The 19,595-nt window shown below is 44.5% G+C and overlaps 1 protein-coding gene across 4 annotated transcripts in view; it reads right to left on the bottom strand.

Annotated features, from left to right (window-relative positions):
- The window catches only part of LOC121002311 (NFX1-type zinc finger-containing protein 1-like), a 317,735-nt gene that overhangs the window by 243,524 nt on the left and 54,616 nt on the right, over positions 1 to 19,595 (bottom strand). For all 4 annotated transcript variants that reach the window (XM_040433711.1, XM_040433713.1, XM_040433712.1 and 1 more), the window contains exon 3: positions 611 to 652. In XM_040433711.1, coding sequence (XP_040289645.1) covers positions 611 to 652 — 42 coding nt within the window. The remainder of the gene's footprint in view (positions 1 to 610; positions 653 to 19,595) is intronic.

The raw sequence follows: 19,595 nt of genomic DNA, 5'->3' as shown, positions 1-19,595 counted from the left end.
GCGGAATACTCGCCCGTGTGAAAGGGGCCTATATGTTTCAAGACTAAAGTATGATGGATTTTATCTGAGTGCTGAACAAACTGCTATTTTTCAGAAAAGAGAAATTCCTACTACCAGCTAACCGTGGGTATAGGTGTGTAATCATTGTTACCTCCTCCACAACAAACCAATACCTAGCATACATATTATAAATTCAAAAGACTACAAAATATCTGTCCCATCAACTTGGAGGATTAGTTGAAGGTCCATTTTTCTGCAAAACTCAAGAATATTTTAAATATGATCTGATGTCCTCTGCATTACTTAATGCTAGGCACATCAGGTACATGGCTAGCGGTGGAAACTGCCCTCCTGCATTCAACTGTATTACCGTATACAGGAATACTGCAGCTGGAGTGGCAGTATTTTATGCTGGACTGTGGTATTTGGTTCTGTTTGGGCGGTATTATGTGCTGCACTACATTATTGCTGGCCCTGACTAATTATGTTGACTTTCAATTTGGACCCGTCTACAACATGGGGCTACTTTCAGGTTTTTTTCCAGGGCCACTTTAAGTTCCCAGTCCACTACTGATGGTAGCCAACAAAAGATACTGAGAAGTATGCTCACCTCCCATATTGTGGCCTTGACGCTGGGTGTTCTGACCATCTCCTGAGATAAAAAAAAAAAGACACTGTTATAATGCCATATTACATAGTGGTAGTGTTTAGATAACTGGCACTTTAAGAAATTCTTTTCTGGTAGTGTAGTATTTAATTCTAATTACTGTAACACAGATGTAAGGTTTTGGCTTATGCATTGACCTTTTCACTCCATCGTATACAGTACAGACCAAAAGTTTGGACACACCTTCTCATTCAAAGAGTTTTCTTTATTTTCATGACTATGAAAATTGTAGATTCACACTGAAGGCATCAAAACTATGAATTAACACATGTGGAATTATATACATAACAAACAAGTGTGAAACAACTGAAAATATGTCATATTCTAGGTTCTTCAAAGTAGCCACCTTTTGCTTTGATTACTGCTTTGCACAGTAATTGGCATTCTCTTGATGAGCTTCAAGAGGTAGTCCCCTGAAATGGTTTTCACTTCACAGGTGTGCCCTGTCAGGTTTAATAAGTGGGATTTCTTGCCTTATAAATGGGGTTGGGACCATCAGTGGCGTTGAGGAGAAGTCAGGTGGATACACAGCTGATAGTCCTACTGAATAAACTGTTAGAATTTGTATTATGGCAAGAAAAAAGCAGCTAAGTAAAGAAAAACGAGTGGCCATCATTACTTTAAGAAATGAAGGTCAGCCAGTCAGCCGACAAATTGGGAAAACTTTGAAAGTAAGGGCTATTTGACCATGAAGGAGAGTGATGGGGTGCTGCGCCAGATGACCTGGCCTCCACAGTCACCGGACCTGAACCCAATCGGGATGATTTGGGGTGAGCTGGACCGCAGAGTGAAGGCAAAAGGGCCAACAAGTGCTAAGCATCTCTGGGAACTCCTTCAAGACTGTTGGAAGATCATTTCAGGGGACTACCTCTTGAAGCTCATCAAGAGAATGCCAAGAGTGTGCAAAGCAGTAATCAAAGCAAAAGGTGGCTACTTTGAAGAACCTAGAATATGACATATTTTCAGTTGTTTCACACTTGTTTGTTATGTATATAATTCCACATGTGTTAATTCATAGTTTTGATGCCTTCATAGTCATGAAAATAAAGAAAACTCTTTGAATGAGAAGGTGTGTCCAAACTTTTGGTCTGTACTGTACACAAATGTTTTTATTTAGTTTTTTTGCCCCTGCTTGAAAAAATGCTTGTGTCAATGTATATTGCATTTTTATTTTTACAGAGTTGCATTGTTTTTTTGTTTTTTTAGAGATCAACAGAGGAAATGAGATCAGAGTAGGGTTCTTATGATACCAAAATTTTGATTCAATATCGATACCATAAAAAAGTATTGCGATACTCGATACCATTTATTACCATACAGAAAAAAAACTGCTGTGTGCATTCTACATTTTATGGAATGTCTGGCCTATAATAGAGCAGTCCTATCCTATTTTTTGGGGGGACAAGGTAACAAAAAAATGGCAAATCGCGTGTTTTTGCATTTTCTTTTCTGTTACGGCGTTCACTGCATAGGAGATATTTTTTGGCCTTTTTTGTATGTGGCAAAACGTAATATATTTACTTTTTTGTGTTTATATTTTTATATTTAAAATTGGGAAACGGGGTGATTTAAACTTTTTATATTGAGAGTTTTTTTTTTTTTTTTTTTAGCCACCTAGAACCCTTGTCCTATTCACCCTAATAGAGATCTATTGAATGATTATAATACTGGGGGGGGTACAGTGCACCACCAATGACAATAATACTGGGGGGTGGACACCACCAATGATTATAATTAGGGATGAGCGAATCGACTTCGAATCAAACGTCCGAAGTTGATTCGCATAATAGTTTGTTTCAATACTGTACGGAGCGAGCGCTGTTACTCCGTACAGTATTAAAACTAAGTATTATGCAAATCGACTTCAGATGTTTCATCCGAAGTCGATTCGCTCATCCCTAATTATAATATTGGGGGGGGGGGGGGGGGGATGCACTGCACCAACAATGAATATAATTTATCCCTAAATACAAATGTAGGTGGCGGGTACCGGCCGTATCACATACCCGGCCTCTATGACAGGGCACAGCGATCCGTCGAACCGCGTCTATTAGACCCCTTTCACACAAGCGAGTTTTCCGCAATGCTTGACGCGAACACATAGCACCCGCACTGAATCCTGACCCATTCATTTCAATGGGTCTGTGTACATGAGCGTTTTTTTCATGTTCTATATTCTGTGTTTTTCACGCAGCCCTGGCCCCATTGAAGTGAATGGGGCTTCAGAGAAAAACGCATTGCATCCGGAAGCAAGTGTGAATGCAATGCGTTTTTCACTGATAATTGCTAGGAGATGTTGTTTGTAAACCTTCCATTTTTTATCACTCACGTGAAAAACGCATTGCACTAGTGCGGAAAAAACTGAACGCAATTGCAGACAAAACTGACTGAACTTGCTTGCAAAATGGTGCGAGTTACACAAGTGCATCCGGACCTAATCCGTCACGCTCATGTGAAAGAGGCCTTAACCCCTCAGTTGCCGCACCTTTTGCTGTGACCTATCATTGAGGTCGGGTGCCGGGTATGTGATACGGCTGGCACCCGCCACTTACATTTGTATTTAGGGATAAACTATATTCGTTGGTGACGCAGTGGCCACAGCCCCTCCCCTCCTACTCACTGCTACTCTCATGGGTGGCAGCGGCCTCCCGCGTCACAGTGGGGAGGGAGGGACTCTCTCCTTCTGTACTGTGCTGCAGAGGAGACCATGGCGCTCATTTAGAGCGGCACGTGCCATGTGCTCTAACAGATACTAGTAAACCCCGGTATCTTATTGATCTGGGTACAAAAGTATCGATTGGGTATCAATAATTCGATATCCGGTGCAACCCTACTTTAGAGAGTACATACACCTGTTTAAAAATGCATGTCTTGCAAAAGAAAAAAGTCACAAAACAATACATATACTAAAACACCCTATACCCTAAACCACAGAAATACAACAAAAACCCACAGAAACCTCCATAAAAACACATGTAATATAAAAAAAATAGCATTTTTTCAAGTACTTTATGGACTCAAGACACTTACTGTATCATACTGCTCTCTGCACTATCACACTTTCTCTCACTTCAGTTAGGTACTTCAAGTGCTGCACTACTAGTTTCCACTGTGGGATGTAGTCCTTAGCAAATCCTCAGTCTGCCTCTAAAGCTTGTCAATGCTCCTGAATAGAGATGGCCTTGCAGTTCGCCCGGCAGTCGTTTTGCGGTGAACTTTACGTATTCGCAATTGGACAAACATGCGAACATATGGCGATGTTTGCATGCGCCATATTCTTTTGCATTGCGCCAAACTTTGACACATCCATCAGGCGGGACAGGACAGCTAATAGCCAATTGGGATATTTCAGCACATGGACACACCACCACCCTATAACAGAACCCGACCTGCTTTCACAAAATACTGAGATAGGGGTTTGATATACCAGCTTCCACCAAATACTGATTGAGGCCTGCGATATACCTGCTTCCACAAATACTGCTCTTCTCTAGGGACTTTGGTACGGGGTCATTTTGAAAATGACAGGCAGAGGAAGAGGCAGGCAATTCCGCAGGGATGGTAGGGGTCGGGCACGTGCACCAGGCCGGAGCCTAAGTGAGAAGTTGGAGAAGGTGCGTGCAATTACGTCAAAGGACCCACCAGAGTTCATTGAGTGGCTCACTCAGCCTTCCGCTTCTGCACCCTCCTCATCCTCTGTATCTGTACTCTCCTCACTCTCTACTGTGTGCACCCCCACAGACATTACCACCATAGCCCCTCCACTCGAGTCAGAGGAATTATTTTCCCATCCATTCCCAGACCTTACCGATGCTTAGCCATTCTTGGCATCGGATGAGGAAAAGGAGGAAGCAACGGCCGCCACCCAGATTAGCCCAAGAAGGGAGGTCCTCGCTGCTGCCTACTCCAAGATCTCTAAATGTCAGTGGTGGTGAAGGTAACGATGATGACGTGTCGATGGACGTCAGGTTGGTGCCCACAAGAGAGGAAGAGGAAGGGAGTTTAGAGGGAGAGATGGAGCAGCAGATAGGGAGGAGAAGAAGGCAGAACTCGCAGTGCACCGGAGGCAAAAAGCAGACTGCAAATGAATCTGGAGCGAGCAATCCACCATGCACAGTCACATATTTCTCTCCCAGGACGCCGGCACATGGCTCCGCAGTGTGGGCTTTTTTTAACGTGTCAGCTGCTGACAATAGTGTTGCCATCTGCAGCCTGTGCTGTCAACTCATAAGTCGCGGTAAGCCCAACATTCACCTAGGGATGACTGCCTTAAGAAGGCACCTGGCCTCCCATAACCGAGCCCAGTGGGAGCAACGCCGTCAGAACCCACAAAGCCACACTCCCGGTGCTCCACATCCTGCCTCTTCTTCTTCTCCTCTCTCCTCACATTTGTCCTCCACTCCACCTTTCACCATGCCATCGTCGCTTCACCGTGCCGTCGTCGCTGGCTTGTCGGAACTGCTAGCCCGCCAACTACTGCCATATAAACTGGTGGACTCTGAGGCCTTTAGAAAATTTGTGGCCATTGGCACACCGCAATGGAAAGTCCCCGGAAGGAAATATTTCTCCCAGAAGGGCATCCCAGAACTATATGGCCACGTTCAGCGGCAAGTGAATATATCTCTGGCACACAGTGTTGGTGCCAAGATAGATCTGACCACAGACACGTGGTCTAGTAAACACGTGCAGGGAAGGTAGATAACTTTTACTGCCCACTAGGTGAACCTTCTGACGGCCGTCAAGCATGTAACCTGTGGCACCCGTGTGCATTTGGTGTTACCACCACGGATTGCATGCAGGCCTGCCTCTTCTTCTCCTCCTCCTACTACTCCATCCTCCGTCTCCTCCTCGGCTGACTCCTCCTTTTCCACTGCTACCTCCTCTTCCACTGTACCACCCAAGCTCCCCAGAACCTATTTGACATGCCAGGTGAGACGTTGCCATGCTGTGCTGCAGCTGTTTTGCCTGGAAGCCAAGAGCCACACCGGTCCTGCACTGCTTTCAGCTCTGCAGTCACAGGCCAATCAGTGGCTAACCCGGCTCAATTTGACAGTTGGTAAAGTGGTGTGCGACAACGGTGCCAATCTGCTGAGTGCGCTGATACAGGGCAAAATGACACACGCGCCGTGCATGGCACACGTCCTGAACTTAGTCGTGCAGCGAGACAGAGGACGACATTCTCCTGGCCATAATAAGGAGCCAGGGCGCTCCACCACTTCCAATTTAGTGCAAATGGGGGCTCCAGTGTTTGAAGAGGGACCCCCATATAAAAAGCATAATGGACAAGGACCAGTACTGGATGAAAACGTACTTAGACCCCCGGTACAAACACAAAATGGCAGACATGCTACCAGCATCACAGAGGGCTGTCAGAATGCAGCATTTCCAGGCCTTGCTGCGAGAGATGCTGCATTCTGCTGTTGCGGGAGCTGGCAGAGGAATTTCCACCCACAGTGAAACAGGTGCAGTACCAATCCTACCTGCCTGCAAGAAGATGGCAGTTTGAAGATGTGTTGATCATTTCGGATAGGAGATCATTCTTGTTGCAGCCAACCCATCGACAGCCGCCCTCCGGATCCAGCCTCAGGGAACGCCTAGACAGACAGGTGTCCGACTACATCGGGTTAACAGCCGATGTGGACGCTCTAAGAAGCGAGGAACCCTTGGTTTACTAGGTGTGCAGGCTTGACCTGTGGCCAGAGCTGGCACAATTTGCCATGGAACTCTTGGCTTGCCCCTCGTCGAGTTTCCTGTACGAAATATCATTTAGCGCAGCAGGGGGGATCGTGACCGATAAGCACACTCACCTAGCTCACGACAGTGTGGACTACCTCACATTTCTAAAAATGAATGAGGCATGGATCACGGAGAAATTCAACACCTGTGACGACCAAGTGTAATTGAATTTCCTCATGCCAGCCCACACATATCCGCCACCACTCAGAACAAAGAATGGTCCTTGTCTTATGTATATACAGTGGCATAAAAGGCCTTTTCTGTCAAGTGAATGCCTAAGTTTTGGGGCCTCTACTCCAGTGGCCTACAGTAAAAAATTTATCCAGTGACCGCCTAATGTACCTCCAGACACATAATCACTAGTTCTTTTCTGTCAGGTGAATGCCTAATTTTTGGGGCCTGTACTGGCCTACAGTAAAAATTTTTGCCGGTGACCGCCTATTGTACCTCCAGCCACATCATCACAATTTCTTTTCTATCATTTGAATGCCTAATGTTTGGGGCCTGTACTGGCCTACAGTAAAATTGTTATCCACTAACCATCTAATATACCTCCAGCCACATAATCACTTGTTCTTTTCTTTCAGGTGAATGCCCAATTTTTGGGGCCTGTACTCCACTGGCCTACAGTAAAATTGTTATTCAGTGACCGCCTAATGTACCTCCAGCCACATAATCACTTGTTCTTTTCTGTCATGTGAATGCCAAATTTTTGGGGCCTGTACTGGCCTGCAGTAAAATTGTTATCCACTGACTGTCTAATATACCGTATTTTTCGCTTTATAAGACGCACTCCCCCCCCCCCCCAAAAGTGGGGGGAAAATGGCCGTGCGTCTTATAAAGTGGATACTTCGCTGGCTGCTATGCTGCACAGCGCGGCCAGCAAAGTATCAGTGTGGAGGGAGGAGGCGGGGACACTCATGGCTTGGCCCGTTGCAGTGACTCTACTCTAATACACCGGGCCCGAAGTACATTCAATCCGAATGGGTCCGCAATTACTGTACTGTACTTACTGTAGTACCTTATGTATAGCATTAAGACGGTGCAGACTGGCAGCTCTCTCGCTCATGCGCCGCCTGCCCCGCCTGCCGCAGCTCCCTCCTCATGCACCGCTTGCCCCGCCTGCCGCAGCTCCCTCCTCATGCTCCGCCTGCCCCGCCTGCCTGTTCATTCATAAAGTGAGATAAGCAGGCATTCAGGCAGGCGGCGCATGAGGAGGGAGCTGCGGTAGGCGGCACATGACAGAGGGAGCTGCCGGTCTGCGCCTTCTTAATGCTATACATAAGGTACTACGGTAAGTACAGTACAGTAATTGCGGACCCATTCGGATTGAATGTACTTAACAGCTGCGGGGCCCGGTGTATTAGAGTAGAGTCACTGCACCGGGCCCCGCCATGAGTGTCTCCGCCTCCTCCCTCCACACTGATGCATCTGATGGGGGATCTGTAGATTACACTTATGGGGATCTGTGGATGACATAAGTGTCATCCACAGATCCCCCATCAGTGTAATCCACAGATCCCCCATCAGTGTAATCCACAGATCCCCCATCAGTGTAATCCACAGATCCCCCATCAGTGTAATCCACAGATCCCCCATCAGTGTAATCCACAGATCCCCCATCAGTGTAATCCACAGATCCCCCATCAGTGTAACCCACAGATCCCCCATCAGTGTAATCCACAGATCACTGTCACTGTCCATGTTGCGGGACTATTTGTGCACTTCTAGTAAGTATTTGGTGGCTGCAAATATGACCTGAAGATTTTTCAGGTTCGCCTGCCATTAAAGTGAATGGGGCCCGCTGCGAACGCGCGGTTCTCGAACATTTGATTGTGAACTCGCGTTTACGATACATCCCGGCTAATGTTTGTCCATCACTACTCCTGAAGCTTTTCATCTCCTGACAAGGTAATGGCTCATGCACACGAACGTATTGTCTTTCCGCTTCCGTATTTTTGCGGACCGTATGCGGAACCATACACTTCAATGGGTCCGCAAAAACAACGGAAGGTACTCAGTGTGCATTCCGTTTCCGTATTTCCGTTCCGAAAAAAAGTAGTGCATGTCCTATTATTGTCCGCAAATCACAGTCCGAGGCCCCATTCAAGTCAATGGGTCTGCAAAAAATACGGAACGCACACAGAACACGTTCGTATGTCATCCGTATTTTGCAGATCCATACTGTAGAAATGCTATGCCCGGCCCATATTGCTCATGTGTTTGGTGATTAATAAGTTACTCTTTCGGTTTCAAAAATGAATCACATACGGAAACCATACGGATATGTTTTGTGGAATAACGGAACAGAAGAGGACTTAAGGGCTAACGGATCCGCAAAAAATACAGATGACATCCGTGTGCATTCCGTATTTTGCGGAACGGAACACCTGATAGTACTATCCTTGTCCGTAATGCGGACAATAATAGGACATTTTTTTTGTGGAACGGAAATACGGAAATGGAATGCACACGGAGTAACTTCCGTTTTTTTTGCGGACCCATTGAAGTGAATGGTTCCGCATACGGTCCACAAGAAAAATGGAACTGACACTGAAAGAAAATATGTTCGTGTGCATGAGCCCTAAGGCCTCATACACACGACCGTTGTTCGGGTCTGCATCCGAGCCGCAGTTTTTGCGGCTCGGACCCATTCACTTTAATGGGGCCACAAAAGATGCATGTGCTGTCCGCATCCGTTTCACCGTTCCGTGGCCCCGCAAAAAAAAATAGAACATGTCTTATTCTTGTTCGTTTTGCGGACAAGAATAGGCATTTCTACAATGGGCCGCCCGTTACGTTCCACAAATTGTGGAAGGCACACGGGCGGCTTCCGTTTTTTGTGGATCCGCGGTTTGCGGACCATAAAAAACTGAACAGTCGTGTGCATGAGGCCTAAATCAGAGAAAAAAAAAACTCAGATACGGAACAACGGATCTGTGAAAAACGGACCACAAAACAACAATGGTCGTGTGCATGAGCCCTAAGTCTCATTCACACGTCAGTAATTAACGGTCGTGAGCTGTAAGTGTTCTCCACGGACAGCAAATGTCCCCATTCATTTTAACATGTGTATTCACACATCATTTTTTTTTTTACCAAGGTCCGTGGGTCCGTATTTTTATCATGGATGCATGTTCAATATTGTTCATGTTCACGGATCCATCACACCCATCAAAGTCTTTGGATCCGTGGAAGACACGGATGCAACACAGATGCCATCCCTGTTTCATGGACCATTAGGAGGAGATGCAATGAAAATTAATTTTGAACTGTGTCCGTGAAGCACAGGTGATACTCGGAGCGCAAAAAACGGACTCACGGACCAAACACAGATCCTTCATGGACATCTTCACAGATTAATCACTGACCATCTTATCACGGACATGTGAATGAGGCTTTAGCTGCGGAGTTTATAAGCCTCTTTGACACGTTATATTCACAGTCTTTGTTGCGCATCACCTCTTAACACTGGAATGCTGCACAACATTTCACTTTTCTCTTTTAAACTCTCAGAGGCTGGTTAAAAGGCTTTTTTATTCTGCACTCTGGCTGGTTTACTATCCAGGGTTGTTTTCTTCTTGCTCCTTCTCACTATCCTGTCTTATACTGTACTCACTTACTCCTCGTTCTACTCCTCCCTATGGGGAGGGTGTAACAGTCCCACCTAACAATGGTTACTAATGGCCTGTTAACTTCTTGACAGCCTGAAAACATGAAATGCATATATCACATACAAAAGCACATTTTTAACCCTTAAAGGCTATGTACACCTATGTATACACCTGTATTTTTTTTTTTATTGGTCTTTATTAAAAATATATAGAGGGTTTTTTTCTGTACAGAGCTGACATGCTTTAGTAGCACCCTTTGGATTTTCTGTCTTTTCCATAAAACCAGGAGATGACGGGCTCCTTATCTCTGCTCTCTGACCTTATAAACACTCATTATAGCTCAGTTCTTATATCACTGATAAGAATGTGGCTTAAATAAGGGTTTGTGACCCCTTAGTAGTTTAGAGGTAGGGTTTATTAGATGACAGCTACAGAAGAAAAACTGTTAATCCTTTGTGACAGAACAACTCAATATTTTTAATAAACACCAATTGAAAAAATGAAAATTTTTAGCCAAAACTGAGTAACATGCAATCATTGCAAAAAAATTGCCTCTAAAGGTATACATTGACTTTAAGCATTGGAGAACTGCAATATTACCAAACATATTCCCTAACAGGGACTAATATAGAAAACCCCTAGGGAGTTCTACATTTCAAAACACCACCTGCCAGTGTAGTTCCCTGATATGGCAGATATTTTTTAACCCCTTAATGCAAAGCATAATCATGTTTTTCATTAGCGTTAAGGCCAGCACCTGACCTCAGTAACTGGGATTGGTGGAATGATCCCCGTCCTTGGGCTCTATTGGCCAGGGCAGCAGGCATGACCATGTCACCGCATAGCATTGTTAACACACATGCCTAACTAGATGCATTAACTAAACTAGTTGTTTTAAGCCGAAACCATTAATTGCTTTTCAATAGATTATTTTTTTTTTTTTACAGGATATCACAATGAGTTAAGTGTTTCTACTACAACTGTACCTCAGCTGTAGTTATGACCACTCTGCAATCCATCAGCAGTGGCCATGCTTGCACACTATAGGAAAAAGCACCGGCCTCTCTGATGGGGAGAACAGACTATGGCAGGCACACACAGGCTGCTTTTTCCTATAGTGTGCAAGCACAGCCACCGCTGACTGATTGCAGGGTGGTCGTAACCATGGAAATGACCAGTGTATAATTTGCTGGAAAAAATTATTCCAGCCAGCAAAGGAGGCAATATGGACAATCACAATACATTTATTACAAGGCATGTAGTTACTTTCTCTACCTAATAAATGTTATTTGCTGAAGTGAGACAACCCCTTTAAAGGGAACCTGTCACCTCCCAAAACCATCCCAAGCCGCCAGCAGTACCTGCGTGTAGCCAGCAGCGTGTTTCTGATGATGCCTTTCTTCCTGAAGGCAGATGCATCACAAGTACTGAAAACTTTGTTTTATCCCCTGCCCGGCGCTTCTCCACACATGCTTGAAGTCAAGGAGGCAGCGGCCTCCTGGCTTTAAGTTACAGTAACCACGCCCCTTCCCTGCCCCTTTCGCTGTGACTGACAGCTGGCTGTTCAGCAAAGGCAGCTGAACTCTCATGCATAAGCGCTGTCAGTCACAGCGAAGGGGCAGGGAAGGGGGCACGGTTACCGTGACTTGAAGCAAGGAGGCCGCTGCCCCCTTGACTTCAAGCATGTGTGGAGAAGCGCCAGGCAGGGGATAAAACAATGTTTTCAGAACTTTTGCTGCATCTGCCTTACGGAAGAAAGGCATCATCAGAAACACGCTGCTGGCTACACGCAGGTACTGCTGGCGGCTTGGGATGGTTTTGGGAGGTGACAGGTTCCCTTTAAACAATTCAACAATTCTGGTTCAAGAAAACAAACCACATTAGGGGATGAACAGAACATTTACCTGGTTCCATCCTTTTCATCTTTTCAGCTGCATATCCACCGATTCCCAAACTCTTGCCATCCATTGTGCATTCGGTAGTCCAAGACTCTTTGTGCTTGTTCATCCTTGCCCTCAGGTTGACCAGACCAGCTCATGTGAGCCATGCTGGCCAATCTGAGGGCAGCAATAAGTGTCTTGGACTACTAAGTGTACTGTTTGAATCAGGTAGTCCGAGAAGCGGATGGCAGAAGAGGAGCATGGAAACTAGTGGATCTGCAGCTGAAAAGATGAAACAAAAGTCATCATGTACAGTATCTTGCAAAAGTATTCACACTCCTTTTTTGTGTTTTGTGACATTACAGCCTTAAGTTCAATGTTTTGTTAATCTGAATTTTATATGATGGATCAGAACACAATAGTCTAAGTTGGTGAAGTGAAATGAGAAAAATATATAAATAAAACTATTGTTTAGAAATAGAAAACATAAAATTGGCATGTGCGCATGTATTCACTCCTTTTGTTAGGAAGCCCATAAAAAGCTCTCGTGCAACCAATTACCTTCAGAAGTCACATACCGAATTTTTCGCCCTATAAGACGCACCTAGGTTTTTGAGGAGGAAAAAAAATATACAGGGGTGAGCTGGACCGCAGAGTGAAGGCAAAAGGGCCAACAAGTGCTAAGCATCTCTGGAAACTCCTTCAAGACTGTTGGAAGACCATTTCAGGAGACTACCTCTTGAAGCTCATCAAGAGAATGCCAAGAGTGTGCAAAGCAAAAGGTGGCTACTTTGAAGAACCTAGAATATGACATATTTTCAGTTGTTTCACACTTGTTTGTTATGTATATAATTCCACATGTGTTAATTCATAGTTTTGATGCCTTCATAGTCATCAAAATAAAGAAAACTCTTTGAATGAGAAGGTGTGTCCAAACTTTTGGTCTGTACTGTATATATTTTGAACCAAAAGGTGTGCTTTTGGTGAGTTTTGAACTAATGGTGGTCTGTGGATGACACTTCTATGGGGGGGATCTGGGGATCTGTGGATGACGCACTGTTATGGGGAACTGTGGATGATGCACTGTTATGGGGATCTGTGGATGATGTACTGTTATGGGGATCTGTGGATGACACTGTTATGGGGGGATTTGTAGGGGGGTCTGTTGGGGGGGGGATCTGTTATGGGGATCTGTGGATGACACTGTTATGGGGATCTGTGGATGGCACTGTTATGGGGGGAATCTGTGAATGACACATACTGTATATAGCACCATATCCCCCATAACAACTGGTTTTGAAATCTCGGCGGGGCCCGCTGCAGTCACTGTACTCTATTACATCGGGCCCAGCACACACCAATATTCATATGTAAACTGTAGGCAATCCATATGTAAACTGTAGGCAATCCATATGTAAACTGCAAGGTAGCTCAATCCACATAGTACTCACTATGAAACTCTAGTACTAGCAGGCATTGCAGGCTGGACGGTCATTCACTTCCTCATACTGTACGCCTGCTCTGCCTGCTTCATTAATAAAGTGGGAGGAGCATGCGCGTGAGGAAGTGAGTGACCGGCCAGCCTGTCTGCTAGTACGGGCTTTTCATAGGGAGCACTACGTGGATTGCGCTACCTTGCAGTTTACATATGGATTGCCTACAGTTTACATATCGCTTGCCTACAGTTTACATATGAATACTGGTGTGTGCGGGGCCCGGTGTATTAGAGTACAGTGACTACACCGGGCCCCCGCATCCAGTTGCCGGCCTCCAGCCCCTCCTCCCTCCCTGCTGATACATCGCCTGCTGCGATGTATCAGTGTTAGCGGAGTAAAAATGTCAGCATTTGCTTATGGGGCGAAAAATACGGTAATTTGTGAAATAATGTCAACCTGTGTGCAATCTAAATGTCAAATGATCTGTCATTACATATACACACCTTTTTTGAAAGGCCCCAGAGGCTGCAATACCTAAGCAAGAGGCATCACTAACCAAACACTGCCATGAAGACCAAGGAACTCTCCAAAAAAGTAAGGGACAATGTTGTTGAGAAGTACAAGTCAGGGTTAGGTTATAAAAAAAAATATCCAAATCTTTGATGATCTCCAGGAGCACTATCAAATCTATCATAACCAAATGGAAAGAACATGGTACAACAGCAAACCTGCCAAGAGACGGCCGCCCACCAAAACTCATGGACCGGGCAAGGAGGGCATTAATCAGAGAGGCAGCACAGAGACCTAAAGGTAACCCTGGAGGAGCTGCAGAGTTCCACATCAGAGACTGGAGTATCTGTAATTAGGACAACAATAAGCTCTACGCTCCATAGAGTTGGGCTTTATGGCAGAGTGGCCAGAAGAAAGCAATTACTTTCAGCAAAAGGGCACGTTGTGAGTTTGCGAGAAGGCATGTGGGAGACTCCCAAAATGTATGGAGGACGGTGCTCTGGTCTGATAAATCTAAAATTGAACTTTTCATCCAAAGAAAACGCTATATCTGGCGCAAACCCAACACATCACATCACCCAAAGAACACCATCCCCACAGTGAAACATGGAGGTGGCAGCATCATGCTGTGGGGATGTTTTTCAGCAGCAGGGACTGGGAAACTGGTCAGAGTTGAGGGAATGATGGATGGTGCTAAATACAGGGATATTCTTGAGCAAAACCTGTACCATTCTGTACTTGATTTAAGGCTAGGATGGAGGTTCACCTTCCAGCAGGACAATGACCCCAAACACACTGCTAAAGCAACACTTGAGTGGTTTAAGGGGAGACATGTAAATGTGTTGGAATGACCTAGTGAAAGCCCAGATCTTAATCCAATAGAAAATCTGTGGTCAGACTTAAAGATTGGTGTTCACAGGCGCAAACCTTCCAAATTGAAGGAGCTGGAGCAGTTATGCAAGGAGGAATGGGCAAAAATCCCAGTGGTAAGATGTGACAAGCTCATAAAGGCTTATCCAAAGCGACTTGGAGTTGTGATTGCCGCAAAAGGTGGCTCTACAAAGTATTGACTTTAGGGGGGTGAATAATTATGCACATTTACTTTTTCTGTTATTTTGTCCTATTTGTTGTTTGCTTCACAATAAAAAAAAAAAACCTTCAAAGTTGTGGGCATGTTCTGTAAATTAAATTACTGAAAAAATTATATAAAAAAACAGTTGCAGTAGCAAAAATCTATATCACTGAGGGCAACTATAAAACGTAGCTTTTAATAAATATCCAATAAAACCGTCCCAAACAGGACCTAAGTAACTGTGGTACGGCAATTCCAGAGCTATTTGCACAGGGAAGGTCAGTTATTTAGGTAGATAGGGGGTACAAGAGGGACAGCACGTCAATGATACCTATGCCTGCCCCTACAACTGCCCATGAACCACCTGCTCAGCCCAGAGATACCCCTTGATGGTAGGAGTACTCTGTCCACATGCCTCAGCTAACCTATCCCTGTACAGCCCTATGCATAATCTGATGCACTGAATATAATCCCTAAAACAAGGGTAAATATCTACCCAAAAACAAGGTATACAGTCGTGGCCAAAAGTTTTGAGAATTACGTAAATATTGGAAATTGGAAAAGTTGCTGCTTAAGTTTTTATAATAGCAATTTGCTTATACTCCAGAATGTTATGAAGAGTGATCAGATTAATTGCATAGTCCTTCTTTGCCATGAAAATTAACTTAATCCCCAAAAAATCTTTCCACTGCATTTCATTGCTGTCATTAAAGGACCTGCTGAGATCATTTCAGTAATCGTCTTGTTAACTCAGGTGAGAATGTTGACGAGCACAAGGCTGGAGATCATTATGTCAGGCTGATTGGGTTAAAATGGCAGACTTGACATGTTAAAAGGAGGGTGATGCTTAAAATCATTGTTCTTCCATTGTTAACCATGGTGACCTGCAAAGAAACGCGTGCAGCCATAATTGCGTTGCATAAAAATGGCTTCACAGGCAAGGATATTGTGGCTACTAAGATTGCACCTCAATCAACAATTTATAGGATCATCAAGAACTTCAAGGAAAGAGGTTCAATTCTTGTTAAGAAGGCTTCAGGGCGTCCAAGAAAGTCCAGCAAGCGCCAGGATCATCTCCTAAAGAGGATTCAGCTGCGGGATCGGAGTGCCACCAGTGCAGAGCTTGCTCAGGAATGGCAGAAGGCAGGTGTGAGCGCATCTGCACGCACAGTGAGGCGAAGACTTTTGGAAGATGGCCTGGTGTGAAGAAGGGCAGCAAAGAAGCCACTTCTCTCCAAAAAAAACATCAGGGACAGATTGATCTTCTGCAGAAAGTATGGTGAATGGACTGCTGAGGACTGGGGCAAAGTCATATTGTTTGGGGCATCTGGAAAAATACTTGTCCGGAGAAGAAAAGGTGAGCGCTACCATCAGTCCTGTGTCATGCCAACAGTAAAGCATCCTGAGACCATTCATGTGTGGGGTTGCTTCTCATCCAAGGGAGTGGGCTCACTCACAATTTTGCCCAAAAACACAGCCATGAATAAAGAATGGTACCAAAACACCCTCCAACAGCAACTTCTTCCAACAATAGTTTGGTGAAGAACAATGCATTTTCCAGCACAATGGAGCACCGTGCCATAAGGCAAAAGTGATAACTAAGTTGCTCGGGGACCAAAACATTGACATTTTGGGTCCATGGCCTGGAAACTCCCCAGATCTTAATCCCATTGAGAACTTGTGGTCAATCCTCAAGAGGCGGGTGGACAAACAAAAACACACTAATTCTGACAAACTCCAAGAAGTGATTATGAAAGAATGGGTTGCTATCAGTCAGGAATTGGCCCAGAAGTTGATTGAGAGCATGCCTAGTCGAATTGCAGAGGTCCTGAAAAAGAAGGGCCAACACTGCAAATACTGACTCTTTGCATAAATGTCATGTAATTGTCGATAAAAGCCTTTGAAACGTATGAAGTGCGTGTAATTATATTTCACTACATCACAGAAACTGAAATAAAGATCTAAAAGCAGTTTAGCAGCAAACTTTGTGAAAACTAATATTTTTGTCATTCTCAAAACTTTTGGCCACGACTGTGCACACTCCCTCATCTAATACACTATAACAGTCCCAATGTGTTTCCCCCTGCAGTAAGCAGGGTTCGTCAGGGAACATATGGTATCAATACTATCAATATTGAAAAGGAAACTCGATACAAAAGTAGATGCAAAAAATAACAAGATACTGGAGCGCCCCAATACCACAGTGGTCTGTGATGGATAACAGACACTGATTCGTCTTAAGAGATACACAATATTAATGATGTCAGAGACTTATTTGATAGCCGCTGTTGTAGACATCTTCCTCTCACAGACCAACATGTAGAAATGGGGAGCTCCAGGGGGCCAGAGATGCAGCTCCATTCAGCAGTGGAGCAAACTCACTTTTAAATGTGAAGTCTAAGGCGGGTTCAATTACCTTAGGTGGATGTCGGCCATCAACACACCTCTTCCGGTCACATGATGCTAGTATTCATTCTATCTGTTCAATAGACTCCTCCTATGTATAGGCCTCCTAGTCACCCTAGAGACGCGCTCCACGCCATTTACACGTGGAGCGCATCAGAACCGGAAGCCAGCAGCTGGTGAGTGAGATCCCGCGATAATTTGACACCTGAACTAACGCGGCCAAGTCCTGCGATACCAGCAGGTACACTTGTGGTCACATGGTACAGTCACATGGCTGCATCCAGGATGGCCATGTGTTCCACCCCAATCCGGCGTGTAATGAATGGATGCCCGATCGCATGAGAGGTAGAGGACAACAGGGGAGAGCTGTTAATGTTGACCCCCGGTGCGCCTCAACTATTTGCCCGAGTTAGACAGCCTAAAGAACAGGGAGGACTGGAGACCATTCTGTTTAAGTCCCAATCAGATCTCTCCAGCAAATATAAAAATAGGTCACAACCCGGAAAAGCCTGGACAGTATTCAAGTTTTATTAGGAATCACAGTCAGATCAACCCACAGAGTATAAGGGAGGTCTTGATGGCTGAGGGGCCACATACCCCGCAGATCCACACCCAACTCCACTTTCAAAATCAACTTTACATATTGATGTTATATTATCAACACACGTGGGCCGTATAGTTACACTGTCCTATAATCATTAACGAGTGCTCCACTGACGAAAAGCCGTTCCTACCATATAAGATACTTTTTGATACTCTCAGAAATGTACAGATGTCATACCATAAATTCAATAGTCGCATGACACTTCTTGTGTCGATAATTTTTCCATTATGCATAGGAGGCAGGGCACCAAATATAGACAAACAACTACTTAAGGACAAATCAGATAAAGTAGGAGAAAGTGAGTCTCTCATTGAGTCCTCTAGGTGACTGGGATCGGAACCTGTAAATCCATTCTGTTTCTTTTTGAAGGATTCTCCGATCCCAGTCACCATTTCTGGGGGATGGTCTAACAAGTTCTAGTGCCGAGAATGTCAATGCATTTAAATCCCCATCATGTCGTTCCCAAATATGGGTGGCTTTGAGGGATTGCACCTTCATTTTGTATCCTGGGTTCCATTTTACTTTGCTGGTTTATTTTAGGTCAGAATTGAAAATTGCTGAGCCGTGTGCATTTGAGACAAACAAAGTTAATTGCTTATTAGTTCTTAAAAGAATGTGTGCCTGATGTTCTGGGAGTATAACTGGTACTAGGTACTTTTCAAGGCTAAGATAAGGTTTTTTGTAATCAAATGTGCTTGACTTGCAAGCATCAAAAAGAAATTATTATTATTATTATTATTCATCATGTGATGCTTACGTAAAATGACGATATCAGTGTTTGTGCAGCGTCCCACTACGTGTGTGTGGGCACTGCTTAAAAGCACTTTTTGGTCTTAACAATGTATTGTGCGGTATTGTATGATTTTGTATTAATGTACAGTTGCAAGAAAAAGTATGTGAACCCTTTGGAATGATATGGATTTCTGCACAAATTGGTCATAAAATGTGATCTGATCTTCATCTAAGTCACAACAATAGACAATCACAGTCTTCTTAAACTAATAACACACAAAGAATTAAATGTTACCATGTTTTTATTGAACACACCATGTAAACATTCACAGTGCAGGCGTAAAAAGTATGTGAACCCCTAGACTAATGACATCTCCAAGAGCTAATTGGAGTGCGGTGTCAGCCAACTGGAGTCCTATCAATGAGATGAGATTGGAGGTGTTGGTTACAGCTGCCCTGCCCTATAAAAAACACACACCAGTTCTGGGTTTGCTTTTCACAAGAAGCATTGCATGATGTGAATGATGCCTCGCACAAAAGAGCTCTCAGAAGACCTACGATTAAGAATTGTTGACTTGCATAAAGCTGGAAAGGGTTATAAAAGTATCTCCAAAAGCCTTGCTGTCCATCAGTCCACGGTAAGACAAATTGTCTATATATGGAGAAAGTTCAGCACTGCTGCTACTCTCCCTAGGAGCGGCCGTCCTGTAAAGATGACTGGAAGAGCACATCGCAGACTGCTCAATGAGATGAAGAAGAATCCTAGAGTGTCAGCTAAAGACTTACAAAAGTCTCTGGCATATGCTAACATCCCTGTTAGCGAATCTACGATACGTAAAACACTAAACAAGAATGGATTTCATAGGAGGATACCACAGAGGAAGCCACTGCTGTCCAAAAAAACATTGCTGCACGTTTACAGTTTGCACAAGAGCACC

The sequence above is a fragment of the Bufo bufo genome, chromosome 5 (assembly GCF_905171765.1).
Source record: "Bufo bufo chromosome 5, aBufBuf1.1, whole genome shotgun sequence".
In the NCBI taxonomy this organism is placed as follows: Eukaryota; Metazoa; Chordata; class Amphibia; order Anura; family Bufonidae; genus Bufo; species Bufo bufo.
This window is presented reverse-complemented; position numbering and strand designations above follow the sequence as displayed.